Source organism: Scyliorhinus canicula, chromosome 9, assembly GCF_902713615.1.
Source record: "Scyliorhinus canicula chromosome 9, sScyCan1.1, whole genome shotgun sequence".
Taxonomy (NCBI): domain Eukaryota; kingdom Metazoa; phylum Chordata; class Chondrichthyes; order Carcharhiniformes; family Scyliorhinidae; genus Scyliorhinus; species Scyliorhinus canicula.
In genome coordinates this window covers 140,005,032-140,027,576 of record NC_052154.1, presented here as the reverse complement: position 1 = coordinate 140,027,576, position 22,545 = coordinate 140,005,032, and the positions used below count along the sequence as shown (strand labels likewise).

At 48.1% G+C, this 22,545-nt stretch overlaps 1 protein-coding gene across 3 annotated transcripts in view; it reads left to right on the top strand.

Annotated features, from left to right (window-relative positions):
• Window positions 1–22,545, top strand: part of lsp1a (lymphocyte specific protein 1 a) — a 451,893-nt gene that overhangs the window by 284,904 nt on the left and 144,444 nt on the right. For all 3 annotated transcript variants that reach the window (XM_038807720.1, XM_038807718.1, XM_038807719.1), the window contains exon 2: window positions 11,921–12,085. In XM_038807720.1, the coding sequence (XP_038663648.1) occupies window positions 11,921–12,085 (165 nt within the window). The remainder of the gene's footprint in view (window positions 1–11,920; window positions 12,086–22,545) is intronic.

Below are 22,545 nucleotides of genomic sequence, written 5' to 3'. Positions count from 1 at the left end.
GGGTGGGGTTACTGGGTTATGGATATAGGGTGGAAGTGTGGGCCTAAATGGGGTGCTCGTTCCAGGGGCCGGTGCAGACTCGATGGGTCAGATGGTCGCCTTCTACACTGTAAATTCTGTGAGTCCATGAAATTGCTCTGATTGGCACAATACATTTTCCTGCTGAGCCAATGAGTGCTGGGGCAGAGTGAGCTCAGTCGGGGGCTTCCAAGAAAGGCCCCCGCCCACCACCACCATGTGGTGTTACAATTTGTTTCAATTCTTTTAAAGGAATAGTCAAGGAGAAGACTTGGATTGTATGTAACACCTTTCACAGCCTCAGGATGGTCCACTGATTTACAACCAATGGAGTATTTTAAGTATTATAATGTAGAAAAACACAGCAGCAGCAAGCTTTCACAGACAAAGTGGTATTGACCAGACATAAAAGAAAAAAGAACAATACAGCACAGGAACAGGCCCTTCCGCCCTCCAAGCCTGCGCCCACCATGGTACCTGCCCAAACTTAAACCGTATGCACTTACTGAGTCTGTATCCTTCCATTCCCACCCCATTCATATATTTGTCTAGATGCCCCTTAAATGCCACTATCGTACCTGCTCTCATTATCTCCCCAGGCAGCACGTTCCATATATTTACCACCCTCTGTGTATAAAAACTTGGCTCACACATCAGTTCTAAACTTTTCCCCATGCACTTTTAAACTTATGTCCCCTAGTACGTGACTCTCCTACCTTAGGAAAGAGCACCTGACTATCCACTCTATCCATGCCACTCATAATCTTGTAGATCTCTATCAGGTCGCCTCTCAACCTCCGTCGTTCCAGTGAGAACAGACCGAGTTCATCTAACCTCTCTTCATAGCTAATGACCTCCATACTAGGCAACATCCTAGTAAAGCGCTGCTGTACCCTCTCCAAAGCATCCACATCCTTATGGTTGTGTGGCGACCAGAATTGAATGCAATAGTCCAAATGAGGCCTAACTAAGTTCCTGCACAGCTGCAACATGACTTGCATATCTATTTCAGTGATTTTTGATTGAGATACCTTTGAGGAATCCTCTGTTGTAAAATAGTACTGTGGGATCTTTCACGTCCACCTGGGAGGGCAGACTGGTCCCTATTTGTCACATTTGGAAGATCGCACTGGATTATCAGCCTAGATTCTCTCTGAAGTGTGATTTGGACCTATAGCTACCAACTGAACCACAGTTGGAGCTTGCATTTTGCTAAGTCACAGTATTCGGGCTCCACCACATGCAAACTGTTTTTCAACATGTAAGATTGTGTTGATCTGTCAGGATTTGTGTCACGTACAGCAATGTGTCAAATTTGTGTATTATGCCCCTAAGGTAAATTTACTGCCTGATATGGGTTGCACCATATAGATCAGGAGGGTGCCATGTTTGATCACTGGTGTAAAAGGAATTAATTGATCACAACCAAGGTGGCAGCACTGGTGCCACATTGGACTCTTGATGTAGGGTTGGGTAAAGGAAAGAAAAAGATGTGGCAAAATTACTGACACTGATTCATTCATTGGTCCTGGTGGAAAGTGGATACTTTTGGACTGTTCTATGATACATCTGATCCCGGGAATTGTCCAATTAGCCTGGTATAATGTCAGACCTCCCTGTGAAAAGGCACTGTGGGGCTCCCACTGGTCTTTCAACCTGTCGGCAGGATAAACATTGCTACAACTAGATTCGGTCCAATGTTTCGGATCACTAACATTGAAATCGGTTCCGTCAGATCTGCTCGGGTGTTCCAGCGTCCACAGTATTTTGCTCTTGTGATAGTGAGGTGGTTGGGCTTAGGAGGTTAGGTAGGGAGCCATTCCATCAGTTCCCTGGAACCCATGCTATTTCAGAATTTTGCAGCTTTGAAAATGTCTGCTCCTATTTGGCAGGATATATTCAAATTGGACGTTAATAGTTGTAAGTTTTTATCCAATGATATATTCCAGTCATGAATACTGACATCGCGGGCGGGATTCTCCGACCCCCCGCCAGGTTGGAGAATCGCCGGGGGTCGGCGTCAATCCCACTCCCGCAGTCTCCCAAAGTGTCCGGCACCAGAGATTTGGCGGGGGCGGGAATCGCGCCGCGCTGGTCGGCGGGCCCCTCCCGGCGATGGGCCGAAGTCCCGCCGCTGTCATGCCGGTCCCGCCGGCGTGGATCAAACCACCTACCTTACCGGTGGGACCAGGCAGTGCGGGCGGGCTTCGGGGTCCTGGGGGGGGGGGGGGGTGCGGGGCGATCTGGCCCCGGGGGGGTGCCCCCACGGTGCCCTGGCCGGCGATCGGGGTCCACCCGCATGCACGCTCCAGGGCATGCGCGGACTTCCGCCGGCTGGCGAAGTCCCTTTGGCCCCGGCTGGCGTGGCGCCAAAGGCCGTTCCCGCCGGCTGGCGGGGCGCCAACCACTCTGGCGCAGGCCTAGCTCCTCAATGTTAGGGCTTGGCCCCTAAAGGTGCGGAGACGTCTGCACCTTTGGGGCGGCCCGATGCTGGAGTGGTTCACGCCACTCCATCCCGCTGGGACCCCCCCGCCCCGCCGGATAGAGGAGAATCCTGACCCAGAAATGCACAATCTCATGACTTTATGTGGAGTCCTGCTGTGCACAATTGCCTGCCATATTTGCTTCCAAAACAATAGTGCCTAAGCACAAATTAATTAATTTTCTATGAGCATTTTGAGATGTCCTGAGCTCATAATGGATATATGTAATTGTAAATCTTTCTTACCTTCCTGTCGTATTTTGTTTGCACTAGTCGGACAGCCATGGCTCAGTGGGTAACTTTCTTGTCTTTAAGTCAGAAGGTTCTAAGTTCACGTCCTGCTCCAGAACTTGAGCACACTAACTTGACTCTCCAGTGCAGTTCTGAAGGAGGACTCCACTGTTGGAGGCACCATCATTCAGATGAGGCATTAAGTGGAGGCCCTATTTTCCCTCTAGAAGATTCCAAAGTACTTTGGTGTGCCCTTTGGCCATGAATGGTATTGTTTAAGTGGAATATTTTTTGTTCTTCTTTCTGCCTTTACATTTGCTGTGGCTTGGTCAAAGCATGTGGCTAACTGATATATCAAAAGCATAAAATCCTTGGAGGAACCATCCTGCTTCTGAGAATCTGCTTGGCAAAAATGAAGACACTTTAGTTAAATAATGAACAGCAAAGTCTTTGAACACACGTTGATGACCACGTGTGCCAGATTGCTGGTCTTGTTTAGATTCAGTCACTCCTAATACCCCAATGATAGACATTGGGTACCATATCACAGCCGCATCCCGCGGACAGGACGTGGCCGGTAGATCCCAGGAGAGGTCTCTTCCGGCCTCCCAGCAGTTGTTATGCCTCGCGTAAGTTCACTGAGTGATGCCAGATTCAACAGGCTTCTGGGATCTGCTGGCCTTGCCGAGGAAATCCCAGCCGGGCGCTATTTGGCAGTGGTCCCCACAAACGGGACCAGACAGAACGGCAGTTGGGGTTCTCCCAGGCGATCAGAGGCTCCTGAGTGGTCGGCCTCTGGGCAGGGTGGCACCCTGGCACTGCCATCTGGGCCCCTTGACAATGCCAACCTGGAGTGCATTCTGGGAAGTTCCAGTGTGCCAGGATGGCAACGGCAAGGGGTCCAAGTGGCATTTTGCCCATGCTGGGGATCAGGCCTGGGGGTGCCTTGCGCATATGATGTGGAGTGCCCAAGGACACCCCAAACAGGTGAGCTGGGATGTTGGGAGCAGGGGGCAGGGGTGTGCGTGATCCGGAGGTCGCGTCAAGGTTCAAGAGATCGGGTTCCCATTTTTAGATGATGCCCCGATCTCTCGAGCAGAGCTACTCTGTGCATTAGGTGCGACTTGAGTGCGGTCTCGGTGGGGCATTCCCCGTTGAGGCCCGAGTGCATTTCGATAGTGGGCTAATGTAGCACCATGAACGACCCTAATCCTGCCCAAAACTGATTTGTTTTGTGTTAGATTGCACCCATTATTTGTCATACTTAAGTATACTGAGTTTTTTTTTCTTTAACCCAAAATACACATGTCTGTTAGCAATGGTGCGGGCTTGACTGACCTACTGCTGCTTCACTTTGTTCAATCAAAAAAAAGCAAAAGCAATTTCAGTGCAACAGAAGAAGTCATTTTAAATATCTCTTTCTGAAGTGCATCTGGGTGTGGAATCTCTGTGTACTCTGTAAGAATCCTTCCTGTTTATTTCCGTTGTTCCCATTTACTTTTTTCTTCTTATTGTCTGTGGTCCCATAATCGGAATGTACCTTTTTTAAGCAGATGTCTTGAGCTGAAGCAGCCTGCTTTTCAGGACTTTTGTTCCTTGGTTGTGTGATTTGGAGAGGAGCAAACAGACTCGACGGAGCAAAGTGGATCTTGGGAACCAGCTTTGGAGGAAAGTTGGTTCACTGGGTCAGTTGGTTGGCTGGCAACCTGTGGGTTGGCCAGGGACAGTTTTCTGCTTGGTAACAATCAGTTATTGGTTCCTGCGTGATGCTTTCTGAGAGAGCTTGGTAGAAATGTTTAGACCCTTTTGGAAGGAAAAGAGACTGTCTCCCTCTCGCTGCTGAAGTAAAAGAATTGCTTTATTGTGCTAAAACCAATTTGTACCTGGCATATATTTGCTGTAAACTTGAAATGTCCTGAATCGACAGAGAAAATAGCCAACTTTGCCAGAGAAAACCATTTCAAACCTAGAAGGAAGAAGTACCAAAATAAAAGTTTGAACCCCAGAAAGAAATTAACTGGAAGCTGTCCTAGTGCACCAAAGATCCTCTAACTTTCATTAATAGTTTCTTTCCCTCTCAACCATCCTTTCTCGTCTGTTTTTTGTCTATGTGTGTGCAGAGAGTGGGGGTAGTTAGAAAGGAGGGGGTTGGGAAAGGAGTATAGATAGTCAGTTACATTTTTCTGTCAGTTTCATTATAATACTGTCCATAATAAAAGGTTACTTGTGTTAAAATGACAAACCTGGTGACTGCAGTTTATTGGGCTCAGCCAAGGAAAAATAAGATCAAATTTCACTAGTGTTATAACTCTAGATCAAGTGGGGCTGGAATTGACTAGCCCACTAGCCCAGGATGTCGTGACAATTCTACCTCTTTGGTGAAAGACTGGTGAACACATTGCAGCAATCGTGTAAGCAGCTACTTGCACTGTTTCTATAGGTTTCTTCTGATCCACTGCCAAAATTACAGTAAGAACATTGAGAAAAGTGCCAAACTGAAGAATTGTGGCAAGGGAGAACTGAGAGGGAAGGACAGGAAACCACTGCCATGAGCAGTAGTGCAATGAATGAGAGCCCACTGGACAAGTGGAACAGTTTGATCACACTTTTTTTTTTACTAGCATACGGAGAGAGTTTGACAATTATATGTAGTGCATTTGAAACCCATTTTGATTTGGGGCGGGTGGGGGGTGTTGTTACAAACAAATAATAGAAGAGCAAGAATCCTACAGATTGGGAGGGTAGCAAATGTAACCCCGCTGATCAAAAAGGGAGGTAGAGAGAAAACAAGGAACTATAGACCAGTGAGCTTAACGTCTGTAGTAGGGAAGTTGGTCAATCCATGATCAAGGATTTCATAGCACAGCATTTCGAAAGCAGTGGTGTAATCGAGCAAATTCAGCATGGCTTAACTAAAGGAAAATCATGCTTGACAAATTTACGAAAAGATGTAACTAGCAGAGTTGACCAGAGAGGACCGGTAGATATACAAAGAAAAGTACAGTACAGGAACAGGCCCTTCGGCTTCCAAGCCCGTGCCGACCATGCTGCCCGACTAAACTACAATCTTCTACACTTCCTGGGTCCGTATCCCTCTATTCCCATCCTATTCATGTATTTATCAAGATGCCCCTTAAATGTCACTATTGTCCCTGCTTCCACCACCTCCTCCAGCAGCGAGTTCCAGGCACCCACTACCCTCTGTGTAAAAAAAACTTGCCTTGTACATCTACTCTAAACCTTGCCCCTCGCACCTTAAACCTATGCCCCCTAGTAATTGACCCCTCTACCCTGGGGAAAAGCCTCTGACGATCCACTCTGTCTATGCCCCTCATAATTTTGTAGACCTCTATCAGGTGGCCCCTCAACCTCCGTCGTTCCAGTGAGAACAAACCGCGTTTAGTCATCCGCTCCTCAAAGCTAATGCCCTCCATACCAGGCAACATCCTGGTAAATCTCTTCTGCACCCTCTCTAAATCCTCCACATCCTTCTGGTAGTGTGGCGACCAGAATTGAACACTATACTCCAAGTGTGGCCTAACTAAAGTTCTATACAGCTGCAACATGACTTGTCAATTCTTATGCACAATGCCCCGGCCAATGAAGGCAAGCATGCCTTCTTGACTACCTTCTCCACCTGTGTTGCCCCTTTCAGTGACCTGTGGACCTGTACACCTAGATCTCTCTGACTTTCAATACTCTTTAGAGTTCTATCATTCACTGTATATTCCCTACCTGCATTAGAACTTCCAAACTGCATTACCTCACATTTGTCCGGATTAAACTCCCATCTGCCATCTCTCCGCCCAAGTCTCCAAACGATCTAAATCCTGCTGTATCCTCTGACAGTCCTCATCGCTATCCGCAATTCCATCAACCTTTGTGTCATCTGCAAACTTACTAATCAGACCAGTTACATTTTCCTCCAAATCATTTATATATACTACGAACAGCAAAGGTCCCAGCACCGATCCCAGCCCTCTAATTAGAAAAGCACCCTTCCATTGCTACTCTCTGCCTTCTATGACCTAGCCAGTTCTGTATCCACCTTGCCAGCTCACCCCTGATCCCGTGTGACCTCACCTTTTGTACCAGTCTACCATGAGGGACCTTGTCAAAAGCCTTACTGAAGTCCATATAGACAACATCCACTGCCCTACCTGCATAAATCATCTTTGCGACCTCTTTGAAAAACTCTATCAAGTTAGTGAGACACGACCCCCCCCTTCACAAAACAATGCTGCCTCTCACTAATATGTCCATTTGCTTCCAAATGGGTGTAGATCCTGTCTCGAAGAATTCTCACCAGTAATTTCCCTACCACTGACGTAAAGCTCACCGGCCTGTAGTCCCCTGGATTATCCTTGCTACCCTTCTTAAACAAAGGAACAACATTGGCTATTCTCCAGTCCTCCGGGACATCACCTGAAGACAGTGAGGATCCAAAGATTTTTGTAAAGGCCTCAGCAATTTCCTCTCTAGCCTCCTTCAGTATTCTGGGGTAGATCCCATCAGGCCCTAGGGACTTATCTACCGTAATATTTCAAGATGCCCAACACCTCGTCTTTTTGGATCTCAATGTGGCCCAGGCTATCTGCACATCCTTCTCCAGACTCAACATCCACCAATTCCTTCTCTTTGGTGAATACTGATGCAAAGTGTTCACTTAGTACCTCACCCATTTCCTCTGGCTCCACACATAGATTCCCTTGCCTATCCTTCAGTGGGCCAACCCTTTCCCTGGCTACCCTCTTGCTTTTTATGTATGTGGAAAAAGCCTTGGGATTTTCCTTAACCCTATTTGCCAATGACTTTTTGTGACCCCTTCTAGCTCTCCTGACTCCTTGCTTAAGTTCCTTCCTACTTTCCTTATATTCCACACAGGCTTCGTCTGTTCCCAGCCTTCTAGCCCTGACAAATTCCTTTTTCTTTTTGACGAGGCCGACAATATCTCTCGTTATCCAAGGTTCCTAAAATTTGCCGTATTTATCCTTCTTCCTCACAGGAACATGCCGGGCCTGAATTCCTTTCAACTGGCACTTGAAAGCCTCCCACATGTCAGATGTTGATTTACCCTCAAACATCTGCCCTCAATCTAGGTTCTTCAGTTCCCACCTAATATTGTTATAATTAGCCTTCCCCCAATTTAGCACATTCACCCCAGGACCACTGAGGTGTCCACCAGCACTTTAAAACTTACTGAATTGTGGTCACTGTTCCCGAAATGCTCCCCTACTGAAATGTCTACCACCTGGCTGGGCTCATTCCCCAATATCAGGTCCAATACAGCCCCTTCCCTAGTTGGACTGTCTACATATTGTTTTAAGAAGCCCTCCAGGATGCTCCTTACAAACTCTGCCCCGTCTAAGCCGTGAGTCCCAGTCAATATTGGGGAAGTTGAAGTCTCCCATCACAACAACCCTGTTGTTTTTACTCTTTTCCAAAATCTGTCTACCTATCTGCTCCTCTATCTCCCGCTGGCTGTTGGGAGGCCTGCAGTAAACCCCCAACATTGTCACTGCACCCTTCTTATTCCTGATCTCTACCCATACAGCTTTACTGCTCTCTGAGGTGTCCTCCCGTAGTACAGCTGTAATATTCTTCCCAACCAGTAGTGCAACACCGTCACCGCTTTTACATCCCCCTCTATCCCGCCTGAAACATCTAAATCCTGGAACGTTTAGCTGCCAATCCTGTCCTTCCCTCAACCAGGTCTCTGTAATGGCAACAACATCATAGTTCCAAGTACTAATCCAAGCTCCAAGTTCATCTGCCTTCTTGCATTAAAACATATGCACTTCAGGCCACCAGACCCGCTGTATTCAGCAACATCTCCCTGTCTGCTCTGCCTCAAAGCCATACTGGCCCTATTCCCTAGTTGTCCGTCAATGCTTTCACCTTCTGACCTATTGCTCCAGTGCCCACCCCCTGCCATACTAGTTTAAACCCTCCCGTGTGTCACTAGCAAACCTCGCGGCCAGGATATTTATGCCTCTCCAGTTTAGATGCTACCCGTCCTTCTTATACAGGTCACACCTGCCCCGGTAGAGCTCCCAGTGGTCCAGATAACGGAAACCCTCCCTCCTACACCAGCTGTTTAGCCACGTGTTTAGCTGCTCTATCTTCCTATTTCTAGCCTCACTGGCACGTGGCACAGGGAATAATCCTGAGATTACAACCCTAGAGGTCCTGTCATTTAACTTTCTGCCTCGCTCCCTGAACTCCTGCTGCAGGACCTCATGCCCCTTCCTTCCTATGTCATTAGTACCAATATGTACTCTGTCTGTTTGCCCTCCCACTTCAGAATGCCCGCTACCCATTCGGAGACACCCTGGCACCAGGGATGCAACATACCATCCTGGAGTCTCTTTCACATCCACAGAAGGGCCTATCTGTGCCCCTGACTATAGAGTCCCCTATAACTATTGCTCTTCTGCGCTTTGACCCTCCCTTCTGAATATCAGAGCCAGTCGTGGTGCCACTGCTCTGGCTGCTCTGTTTTCCCCTGATAGGCTATCCCCCCCCCGACAGTATCCAAAGGGGTATACCTGTTCGAGAGGGGGACAACCACAGGGGATTCCTGCACAGACTGCCTGCCCTTTCTGGTGGTCACCCATTTCTCTGCCTGAACCTTGGGTGTGACCACATTTATATAACTGCTATCTATGACGCTTTCTGCCATCTGCATGCTCCTAAGTGCATCCAACTGCTGCTCCAACTGAACCATGCAGTCTGTGAGGAGCTCCAGTTGGGTGCACTTTCTGCAGATGAAGCCATTCGGGATGCTGGAACCCCCCGGACCTGCCACATCTCACAGTCAGAGCACTGCACCCCTCTAATTGACATTGCGTCAATTAATTAGTTAATTAAATTTAAATGTTAAAAAAAAAGTACTAGATTTCTACTATAAATGTGAAAGCTGAATACAGTACTCTCCAATCTCTGGCTTAGATACCCCTCTAAATTATAATTAAGTAATAAGTAATTATGTTTAATTAGTTTAACAATGCTTAATTTTAAAATTTAGTGTAGCTTCCCAACCAGCCAATCAGGTCACAGCTATATTGTGATGTCACTTCAGTCCACCCCCCCCCCCAACACACAATTTGAAACGGTAATAAAAATAAATAAAAATCACTTACCTTTCCAGGTTCTCGGATGCTCTCTGGTTCTCTCCCTGCCGATTAAAAGTTACAGGCCAGAAGAAAGAGAGAGAATAAAACAGTCGGGAAAAAGTACCTTCTCCCACTCTGCACCGAATTACCTCACTGCACCAAATTACAAAATTACAAATTCCCACTCCGGCTGTGTCTCCTCGACTTGGTTTATTTAGAATTTCAGAAGGCATTCACCAAGCTCTCACAAAATAGGTTAAGATGCATGGGCTTACAGGTAGTGTCTTGCGATGGATAGAAAGCTGGTTAGCAGACAGGAAGCAAAAGTTTGAATAAATGGGTCTTTTTCTAATTGTCAGGCAGTGACTAGTGGGGTACCGCAGGGATCTGTGCTAGGACCCCAACTGTTCCCATTATATATTAATGATTTGGACGAGGGAACTAAATGTATTATCTCCAAATTTGCAGATGATACAAAGTTGGGTGGGAGGGTGAGCTGTGAGGAGGATGCAGAGATGCTTCAGCGACATTTGGAGTGAGTGGACCCATTCAGGTTACCTGCTTCGCTAGCAAATATCGGAAGACATTATTATTTTAATGGGTGTAAATTGAAAGAGGTGGATAGTCAGCAATAGCTTGGTGTCCTTGTCCATTAGTCGCTGAAAGTAAGCATGCAGGTACAGCAGGCAGTAAAGAAAGCAAATGGTATGTTGGCGTTCATAGCGAGAGGATTTGAGTATAGAATAGGGATGTTTTACTGCAATTGTATATGACATTGATTAGGCCACACCTGGAGTGTTGTTTGCAGTTTTGCTGCCCATGTCTTAGGAAGGATAGTCATGCTGTGGAGGTAGTGCAGCGAAGGTTTACTAGGCTGATTCCTGGGATGGAGAGACTAGGTTAGGATTCTATCCATTGGAGTTTAGAAAAGTGAGAGGGGATCTCATAGAAACTTACAAAATTCTAACCGGATTAGACAGGGTAGATTCAGAAAGAATGTTACCAATTGTTCCTGATGGTGGGAGAGTCCAGAACTTGGGGTCATAGTTTGAGGATAAGGGGTAAAGCTTTCACAACTGAGGTGAGGAGAAATTTCCTCACCCAGAGAGTGGTGAATCTGGAATATAGGCTGGGATTCTCCGTTATCCGGTGAGGCGGGCCGTAGCGGCGCCGTGGAGTGGCGTGAACCACTCCGGCATCAGGCCGCCTGGAAGGTGCCGAAGGGCCTCTGCTGGCTGGTGCGAGTTGGCGCATGCACAGGAGCGCCAGCGTGTTCTGGCGCATGCGCAGAACCGCTGGCGTGTTTGCTGTGCATGCCCAGTGGGTTTTTTCTCTGCGCCGACCATGGCAGAGCTTTACACAGGTCGGCGCGGAGTGAAAGAGTGCTCCCACGGCACAGGCCCGCCCGCAGATCGGTCGGCCCCGATCGCGGGCCAGGCCACCGTGGGGGCCCTCCTGGGGCCGGATCCCCCCCCAAGGACCCCGCTAACCGCCCTCAGAGCCAGGACCCGCCGGTACGGACAAGGTCTAATCCACGCCAGCGAGACTGGCCAAAAACGGGCGCCCGCTCGGCCCATCGGGGACCAGAGAATCGCTAGGAGGGCCACTACCAATGGTCCCGACTGGCGCAATCCCCGCCCCCGCCAAAAATCCAGCACCAGAGAATTCGGCAGCCAGCGTCGGAGTGGCGGGGCGGGTTTCACGCCGCCCCCTGGCGATTCTCCGACCCGGCAGGGGTTTGGAGAATCCCGCCCATAGTTCTTGGGGCTAAAGGCATCAAGGGACATGGGAGTGAAGGCAGCATCAGGGTATTGAACTTGATGATCGTAATGAATGGCAGAGCAGGCTTAAAGGGCCAAATGGCCTCCACCTGCTTCTATGTTTCTAAATGGATCCCTCTTTTTTTTTAATGGACTATTCTTTTTGTAGTTAGTGCAGTAATGACAAAACTTTTTCATTGTAAATTTCCTCATTGCGTAAACAAAGACTCTTTTTCCCTCTAGTTATTCTGCCAGTTACTATAAATCAATCAATCAAATTGGGCATTACTGATGGCATTGCTCTTTTCCCATAGGCTGACTGCACAGAGGAGCATGGAAGATGAGGAGGAAATAGCCCGCGAGCGACGCCGTCGAGCACGTGAGGAGAAACGCTACGATCAGGATGACAGTGGCTCCTTCACGAGCAGCACATCATCCACACCAGTATTTGAAAGCCTCACGGCAACCGAGGAAAACCAGTAAGTCCTTGAATATTAACAGTTTAAAATGTTTCTCAAAGAACTGAACACCCAACAGTTACTGTGTGAGATACAGATAAAGATGTATGCGGGTACTGCAACGATTTAGCAGCTGGTGATCTTATTAATGTTTTTTCATGTTGCTCTAATTTGTTCATCTTGGGGAACTTGAAAGGTGAAACAATTCTGTACATTTACTGGCCCAGGTAATTTTTCCTTGATAAGTCAGAGGACACCTGCCTTTGGCTCGCCCACTTCAAAAACAAGCTGGTTTATAGCTAAACTCATCTCCAGGATGCTGAAATATATGACCAGGATGTGTGGTTTCAATTTCATTCCTGCGTTTTCAAACAGGAGGGGGAAAGGGCATTTTATCCTAATGGTGGGAACTCCCTACCCATTAGCACCATGGACATGAGAAGTTCACTTTAATAGCAAAAATATAGATCAATTTAAGTAGTGGAGGAAATGTTGTAGTTCCATGTTCCCTATCAAAGAGCTCCACATGATTCATGTATTCAGGTAACTTGGAGGTTACTAGATGGGATTTCCAAAGACCTAGACCAAATGATCCCACCATGACATCTGTAGAATTTAAATTAAATTAATTAAATATAGCTGGAATAAAGGTTTGGAGGGGTTCCCTAGGTTGCCGGGATACATCCTGCTGGAGCGACCGCTCCTTCCGGATGTGGAAGGGGAGGGAAGAATTGGGGACATATACAAGTGGCTGGGGGAGCAGCGAGGCGAGCGGGTGGTGAAGGTCAAGGAAAAATGGGAAGCGGAGTTGGGAGGGGAGATCACTTTGGGAGTATGGAGTGAGGCATTGTGAAAGGTAAATGGGACCTCCTTGTGCAAGGATGAGCCAGATACAGTTTAAGGTGGTGCACAGGGTGCATATGACTCAGGTGAGAATGAGTGGGTTCTTTCAAGGGTAGCAGATGAGCGTGGGAGGTGTGGGCGGGGGCCAGCGAATCATGCGCACATGTTTAATTGGGAAGATTCTGGGCCGGAGTGTTCGCGGTCTAAGCCAGGATAGTGGAGGAAGAGGTGGACCCCTTTTGGTGGCGATATTTGGGGTTTCAGAGAAGCGAGAGTTCATGGAGAGGAGGCAGGCCGATGTCTTAGCCTTCGCCTCTCTGATTGCATGGTAGCGAATTTTGTTGGAGCGGCGGTCGACATCGCCACCGGAGGTAGCGGCTTGGTTGGGTGACCTGTCCAACTTCCTATGATTAGAGAAGATAAAATATGAGTTAAGGGGCTTTTCAAGGGGACTTGAGGAAAGGTGGGGGATATTTGTGGCCGTGTTTGAGGGGCTGTTTGTTGCGGGGGTGGGGGTGGGAGGGTGAAAATTGGGAAAGATCTGTACAGATTGTATAGTTGATTGCTGAGAAGTATATTTCCCGGGGTGTTTATTTGCTGTAACCTGCTTTGATACATGTTTGTAATAAAATACATTTTAAAATAATATATAGCTGGAATAAAAAAACACTAATATCAGTAATGGTGAGGATGAAACTGAAAAATTTAGTTGTATAGAAGCCATCTCATCTGGTTTACTAATGTACTTTTTGGAGAAGGGAATCTGCCATCCTTACTCTGTGTGGATAATATGTGACTCCATAATGAAAGCAAATGTGGTTGATTCTTAAATACTCTGAAGTGCAAATCACTCAATTGTGTTTAAGAAGAAAGATCATCATCATCTTCTCCAATGGCAATTAGGGACGGGCAATTAGGGCTGGCCTTGCCAACAATGCCTATATCCTGTGAAGGAATAATAATTTTGTAAAAATGCTAGGGTTAATAGCCATGAACATGGGGAGCAGGATTTGATATGTGCTCCCAGCATACAGAGGTCTACACTTGAAAACACTGCACGGAATTCTCCCATCTCGCGCGTGGTCAGTTAGGTGGTTGGCGAGAGCGGAAATTCTAGCTGGAACCAAAAAGTCAGAAACCCGCCGGCATAAAATCACATTGTAGTTCTCCCAATGGTGGGGTGGTCTTCTTGTTGGCTGGTCACATGGATGCCATTTTCATCATATGAATGTCCATTAAAATAGCTTCTTAAAGTACCATGTTACAGTCCTGATAACGAGGGAATTGGGACAGAAAGACTGTCCAAGTCTGGAGGTCAGTGAACAAACACCAAGGTATTGTTCAGAAGAATTCAAGGAAGAGTAAACAAAGTGTTTAAGAGACAATCCAGTAACTAGATTTATAATGGGACCACAGTCTTCAAAGGTAAGGCTGATATTCAATGTCATTTTAACACAGTCTGGGGAATTGAGAGTTAGATCAATGTGAGAAGTTTGCACTGCAGTCAAGTCCAAGAAATCTTGGGCGGGATTCTCCCATCCCACGACACAGTGTCCACGCCATCGTAAACGGCGTTGCGTTTTACGATGGCGTGTATGGGCCACTGTCGGGAGTAATTCTGACAGTAATTCAGTTCACACCGCTCCGGCTGCTGATCCCTGCGCGAACTGAGCGCCACGGGATCCGCGCATGTGCAGTGATGCCGGCGTCAACGCGCACATGCGCGGGGGCCTCCTTCAATGCGCCGGCCCCGACGCAGCATGGTGCAGGAGTACAGGGGCCGCGCATAGGAAAAGAGGCCGGGGGACAGAGAGGCCGGCCCGCCGATCGGTGGGCCCCGATCGCAGGCCAGGCCGCATTGGAGGCCTCCCCCATGGTCGGAGCCCCCCCCACAGGCCGCCAACTGACCCTTGCACGCAGAGTTCCCGTCGGCTGCGACCGGGTGTGGATGGCGCCGGCGGGACTCAGCATTTAACTGCGGCTGCTTGGCCCATCCTGGGCTGAGAATCTGCGGATCGGCCGCGTAGAGCGGCCTGCGACTGGCGCCGCGCCAAACACGCCGGTGCCAATGGCGCTGATACGCCGCCCTGCGGAGAATCGCGGGGCGGCGTGGCCCAGCCCCAGACTGAGAGAATCCCGCCCCCTAAACTGGTTGGTATGAACTCCTTGAATGGATTCGCAGTTAACGCGCTATTAAAAAAAAAGGTTTGGGAAGCTTTGTTTCAAAAGTGTCATTCGGAAAACCTGGACTGGATTTCAGAATGCAAAACACCAAGGGAAAGCATTATTATGAGAGAAGAATTTAAAGCGTGTTTTTTGAGAGTGGAGTCATCTGGGGGATTCTGAGGAGATAACCACAGACACTAACTTGGGTTCAGAGCAGATTATGTATTTGTGTGCTTAAAAGGGATGTTTTGTGTTCATTACACTATTGTAGATTTGAGATGTACTTTGTAATCCATATTAATCTTGAAATCTGCGTGTATTTGTTTAGATAAGGGGGGGTAGAGGAGTATTGTATTTTCATCCAATTTTTTATGTTTAATAAATGTTTTTTCTTGTTGTTTGAACCTAATTAGTGGTCCTGTGATTCTGTTCCTCCACATTTTATTTAAAAAGTAAACGTTTGGTCTTTTGAGCCAGGGTTCCATTCTGGGATCTTTCTGTCCAGGTATAACATCAACTCGGTTCAGAACAAATGCTGTTAATTTTTTCAGTAATAGTCTACAATTTAAGACAGGCAATATTGCCCCAACCTTTACCTGGTAAGAACTAGCACTGGTGAGATATGCATTGAAGCTTCCATTATACTATCTTTTCCAGCTGACCTCAAATTAACACCACTTTCGTGTGTCAATCATTTGTTTTCAAGTTTTCTACACCTATCATCCTTGTTAGCTTGTTGACTGAGTTTACTGACTTCTCAATTTTATATTAATGTCTTATACACACTAGAAGGTATATAAATTAAATAGAAAAGATAAATCTGGAACACTAGGTTAAATTAAACCATGACAATAGGACTAGGAGATGAATTTTCTCTTCGGCTCTGCCTGTTGTCTTGTGGAGTGGATTGCAATTCTGCAATGGGGAGCTGACTTACCCTGCGGCGCCCAGTTGACGCCAGCATCAGCAGCTGGAGCGGCGTGAACCGCTCCAGTGCCATGCTGACCCCCTGTAGGAAACCTGAAGGCGTTTCCGACAGCATCAACACTTAGCCTCAGGGTCACAGAATCCCGCCTCCTATCCTATTTCTAAACTTAGGTTTTCATGCCTTATTAAAGACTCTCTTAACCTACTCTGCCATTTGCCATGATTTGTCCACTTATACCCACCATCGGGTCCCACTTTAGAATTTATATTTTACTTTATATTGTTCCTCCTCCCAAAATAAATCACTTCACACCTCTATGCATTAATGCTGCAGCTGTCCTGCATTAATGCTGCTGCTAACCCTGTTATTCCACAGGCTTTAGCTTTGCTGTCAAGCCTGTCATGCCATGTCCTTTTCTTTATTGTAAGAAGTCTTACAACACCAGGTTAAAGTCCAACAGGTTTGTTTCAAACACGAGCTTTCGGAGCACGGCTCCTTCTTCAGGTGAATGGAAAGGCTTGTTCCAGAAATGTTTATATAGACACAGTCAGAGATGCCCCGGAATGCGAGCACCTGCAGGCAATCAAATCATCAAAGTTGCAGAGAGAGAGGTAACTCCAGGTTAAAGAGGTGTGAATTGTCCCAAGCCAGTTCAGTCGGTAGGCCTCTGCAAGTCCAGGCTTGTTGGTGGGGGCCGAATGTAATGCGACATGAATCCCAGATCCCGGTTGAGTCCGCATTCATGCGTGCGGAACTTAGCTATAAGTTTTTGCTCAGCAATTTTGCGTTGTCGCGTCTCCTGAAGGCCTCCTTGTAGAATGCTGACCCGGAGATCAGAGGCTGAATGTCCTTGACTGCTGAAGTGTTCCCCAACTGGAAGGGAACAGTCCTGCCTGTTGTCTTTATTAACTGCAAGTGCATGTATACCATATCAATCGCATTACCCTCATCAACCCTTTCTCCCTCTGTTACCTCCTCAAAAAATTCCAGTCAGTTTAGCATTATTTGCCCTCAAGAAATGTGTGCGCTGAGCTGTTGCCGAAGCTGGTGCTAGTTTGAATTCTGGTGGGTTGAGGGTGTACTGAGAAAGAGAGCTGGCTCGTTTTACTGTTTCTGAATTTGTCTTTTCAAAAAAAAAATTTTCTTCAATTTTCTCTGTTGAAGTTGCAAGCACCTTTTGTTGGTTGTCCATGGACCCTGGTGTCTCCGCCACATGATCATGATTCATGTGTGTGTGTAGGTGAACCATTTGACTGTGGGGAGTTTGAAGGATGACTCCAGTCACATATCCAACACGTATACGCAGACACATTGCAATGAGGAGTCAGGATTCAGGCTGAACTTTCCTTTTCTACTCCAGGAAGCTGAGGCCACAATTAAGGTTATTTTGGAGTAGACTCAGCACAAATGAGAGACTAGAGGAATTATACCTGGCAACTTAGCAGTTTTTGTGTGACTCATCTACTTGCTGAGTTATTGGGAATGTGGGTGAATATCTCGATCCTGTTGGCGTCCTTTACTGTGTACCTTGGTGTTTTATATGTAGCTTTCTAATTAAATTCAATCCTTCAACCCCAATTGAGTCGCAGCTGCTGAAAGTATGGAAGGTTTATAGTCATGTTTCAGGAAGGGAGGAATGTTTTGGGGGATTTTTGTTGGACTAAAATTCCTGTTAATCAGGCTGCTTGTTGGCACTTGGTGTATAAGAATATTTCCCTTGAGGAAATGTTTAAGAATTTCTATTATTCCAACACTTCTCGATGCCAAATGCCATTACTTGCGAAGACTTTTTCTATATGGGTGGCTCCACACTGAGTTCAGAGAATTGCTGGTGTTACAGTCTACAATGCGCTAAGGTTAACCACTTCTTTTTGTCCTCCATTATGTATTTGTAGCTTTACTGAGGCTGCCGCATTATTAGTGAAGGGTAACTACTTGTCAGCTATCCTTTTGGTCAAAATTGAGGAGTATAATGGGTATCCTTGATAACTCATGGATCAGGAAGTAATGTAGGACTGAGTTTGCTGAGGAATGGCGATTGCAACACTGCTCCTATTTATTTTTACACCGCGCCAGAGCTCTTCATTTCTCGCTCTGATAGGACACGATTATTGGGGAAACCAAATCACACCCCTTTTCATGGCAGTAGTTGTCGTATTTTGGTAACTCATCATTTGTCAACACACTGAAAAACGTTGGGACATTTCAATAGCTTTTCACTATGTGAGAGTGAGGTCGAGTGGTGAGGTAGGGTGGGCCGTCAAGAGGGTTGGGAGTATGTTGGAGAATTGTGGGGGCGGTCAGAGGATCAGGAAGGGGGAGTTAGGGGAGCTCAATGAGTGTTTGGGGGGAGGAGGGGTTAGTTGTATGGTTATCCAGGAGTTTAACATTGTATTTTCCCTGTCTAACATTTCCTGGGTAATTATTCTGGTAACAAGTCTGAACACACTCTTTGGAGTTGTAGGGTTTTTTTTGGAGGGTTCCAGATGCAGTGGAATTGTCAATTAGACGTTTAACTTCCTGGGCAATTCACATGAGTCCTTGCATTGGGACTTCCAAGAAGTCTCCCAGCACATCTTTGGGTATGAACTATCAGAGACCAGGGGCGGCACGGTGACACAATGGTTAGCAATGTTGCTTCACGGCGCCAGGGACCTGGGTTCAATTCTGGCCGTGGGTAATTTCTGTCTGTGTGGAGTGCACATTCTCCCCATGTCTCTGTGGGCTTCCTCCAGGTTCTCCAGTTTCCTCCCACAGTCCAAAGGCGTGCAGGTTAGGTGGATTGAGCGTGCTAAATTGCCCCTTAGTGTCCAAGATGTGTAGGTTAGATTATGAGGATAGGAAGAGGCACTGGACCTGAACAGTGCTTTTTTGGAGAGTTGGTGCAGAGCTGATGGACCGAGTGGCTTTCTGCACAGTAAGGATGATTAACTTTGTAAGATAGTGCAAAACAAGTGATAGGCTGCTGATTCCCTATCGTACATATTCTGTGACTAACGTCACAGGAAATAAAAGTTCAGGAGAGATGTAAAACATGCTGGATGTTTTGGGATCACTCACTTTTAAACCATGTCATAAAATCAACATGACTGCCATTGTGATGTGGCACTGAGCATTTCCCAGTCATCCCCAACCCTATGAGTTAGTTGATCTTAGCCAACATGGATGTGACATATTTAGGGCGGGATTCTCCCTTCTGGGGACTAATTCTCCACACCGGCAGAAAAACCGGCGCCAACCACTCCGATGTCAACAGCCTCTGAAATTGAGGAACTCTCCGACCTTTCGGGGCCTAGGTGGACAACGGTGGCGTTGGTGCCACTCCAGCCGGCGCTGAAGGGCCGGCACGCATTTGCACATGCGTGGAACGGCCAGTGTGATCTCGCGCATGTGCGGATCGGCCGGCGTATTTCCGTGCATGCGCAGACCGGCCAGCATATTTCCGGGCATGTGTGAGGGTTCTCTTCTGCGTCGGCCCCCAGGCAATATGGCGGAGCCCGACAAGAGTCCGGCATGGAGGAAAGAAGTCCACCCCCCCACCCCCCACGGGACAACCCCCCCCCTCCCCCCCCGCAGAACAGTAGGCCCCGATCGCGGGCCAGGCCACCGTGGGGGTCTCCCTCCGCACCCCCCTCCCCCCCCCCGAGGACCGCACCCGCACACTTAGCTGCCAGGTCCCGCCGTGCATGAGGTGAGTAATTCACGCCAGCGGGACTGGCCAAAACTAGATGGCCGCTCGGCCCATCGGGGCCCGGAGAATTGCTGGGGGGGGGGGTGGACGCTGTCAACGGCCCCCAACAGGCGTGGCGGTAATCCTGCTGCCACCGGAAAAACGGTGCTGGAGAATAGGGCAGCCGGTGGCGGGGCGGGGTTCACGCCTCCCCCCGGGGATTCTCCGATCAGGTGGGGGGTCGGAGAATCCCAGCCTTAGTCTCCAAGCTTCCAGAAGAGGAAAGGGGAGAAATGCATTAAAAACCATGGGTGGGATTCTCTGAAAATTGGGCTGTGTCTCCAGGCCAGCGGGAAATCCGGCGCCAATGACTCCGGCGCCAAGGTGAGTATTTCTCACCTTCTAGTTGGCTATGCTGCCTCCAGAGTCATCCCTGCAGCTCCAGCCGGTGCCAAAGGGCCGGCGCAAGTTTATGCACGCACAGACTGGCCGGCGTATTTCCGTGCATGCACGGGGGTTCTCTTCTCCGCGCCGGCCCCCGGGCAATAAGGCGGAGCCCTACAGGGGCCCAGCGCAGAGGAAAGAAGTCCCCTCATGGAACAAGCCCGCCCGCAGCTTGGTAGGCTCGGATTGCGGGCCAGGCCACCGAGGTTGGACCGCCCCCGCCCACTTACCTGCCAGGTCCTGCCGTGCGTGAGGTGAGTAATTCACGTCGGTGGGCCTGGCCAAATACCGGACGGCCACTCGGCCCATTGGGGCCTGGAGAATTGCGGGGGGCCGCTGTCAACGGCCCCTGACTGGCGTGGTGGGAATTCCACCACCACACGATAAATGGTGCCGGAGAATAGGGCAGCTGGCGTTGGGGCGGGATTTGCGCCTACCCCCGGGGATTCTCCAATTTGGCGGGGGAGTCGGAGAATCCCGGCCCAATGGTTGTCATTCTTCATCATTATCCAGTCATCCTTGTGTGCACATGTGGGGAGGGCAGATGTGCTTGGGTGCATTGGCGTGTGTTTCATCATAGTCCAATAACATGCGAATATTCAATAAGTATAGAATTATTACAGTGCAGAGGAAGGCCATTCTGCCTACCAAGTCTGCACCGACGCTCCGAAAGAGCATCCTATCTAGGCCCACTCGCCGTAACCCCAGTTAACCTGCACATTCTCACTTAGGGGCAATTTAGTGTGGTCAATCCGCCTAACCTGCACATCTTTGGACTTTGGGAGGAAACCCACACAGACACTGGGTGAAAGTGCAAACTCCACACAGACAGTCAGACACTCCAGGTCCCTGGTGTTCTGGATGCACTAGTGCTAATCAGTGTGCCACCGTGTCGCCCCTTAACAACTTAAATTTCAACGTAAATGTCCCAAAGCACTTCACATGGATATTATAAAACATAAAATAAGTTTAGGACCATCACAGCGTCCTCTTGGCCGCAATGCTGAAATAAAGGCCACCACCAATCAGCCATTCTATACCAATTTTATCCAATAGGGGCTCGATATTTCACACAATTTACCCTGGTATATTCTTTGTGTCTGTCTTGTGGGTGCCTTTGTGGGGCCGATTGTGCCTGTACAGTGCTACCGTCATGGTTGCAGGATTGTTGATGGGAAATTGCTGACTTTTTGTGGGAAGACTGCAGAATGGGCTTCTTCCAGCAGCTTTGGATTTCGAAGACTCGGCTTCAGACTGCACACTTTGCCATGATTGACTGTGGACTGGGTGGCTGACCGGCAACTTCAGGGGCACTGGCTGAGTGGCAGCAGAGGGAGCACAAATACTGTCACCCAGAGTGAAGGCTGCAGGTTCAGGCTCCATGGAGCCAGTGCCACCTGCTTGGGGTAATGCCTCAACAATTCTAGTAATCTGTTGGAGTCCGATTTCTACACTGCTGAGAGACCCTGCATGTCCCTTTGAGCACTGGTATCTACTTCCACGATGGCAGAGGCTTGAACCCCTACAGGACAATAGGTTGCAGCATCATAGATTGATGAGCGCCTGCTGCAATGGAAGCTACAAGATTGGCCATCAGTCATGGTATCATGAATTTGTTGGCCACCTCTTCCATGCTGGTGAAGGTTGGGCTCTGAACTCCCTGTGACCACCTGGAGCCGAACATCTCCTTTACCTTTGACAGTGAAGTGAACCTTTCTGACAGGCCTGCCAATGCACCGAGTATTTCTGTGGCCATTAACCTTTTTCTGTATGCTGACCATTCGAAATTCTCAGTTGCATCCTCTGCAACAAAGACTCATGCATGACTTTGTGATCCTGCAAGCAGACACCTGCGTTGTCCTTGTTTTCCTGCCCTGGAGGAAGGCCACTTGTGCACAGACTTCCAATGTGTGGATTCCACATCTGTGCAGTCCTCAAAACTATGCGCCGTGCCAACATCTAAGGTGTCAGCTGCAAGTGCTGGGTCGATTAATGATGTTTCTTCATCACCAATTTCTGCTACCCTTAGCCCTCATGCTCCAACACCAGAGCCCAATCAGGTAGCAATTCTCTGGTATCTGAGAAAAAAGTAAAGCAAGAGAGAGAAATGTGATGTGAGAAGGTGGGTTGGGTCAGAACCTATGTGGATAGGTTAAATGAGCAGGCAAAGATCTGACAGCTTGGAGAGCAATGTGGGAAAATTCGAAGTTGTTCATTTTGGCAGGAAGAACTTGAAAAAAGCATATTAACTGAATGGTGAGAGATTGCAGAGCTCTTGAGATGCAGAGGGATTAGGGTGTCCTTGTGCATGAATCGCAAAAGGCTAGTATGCAGGTACGGCAAGTAATTAAGAAAGCTAATGGAATGTTATCATTTATTGTGGGGGGAATTGATAACTCGGAGGGAAGGAGTTCGTTCTGACATAATATC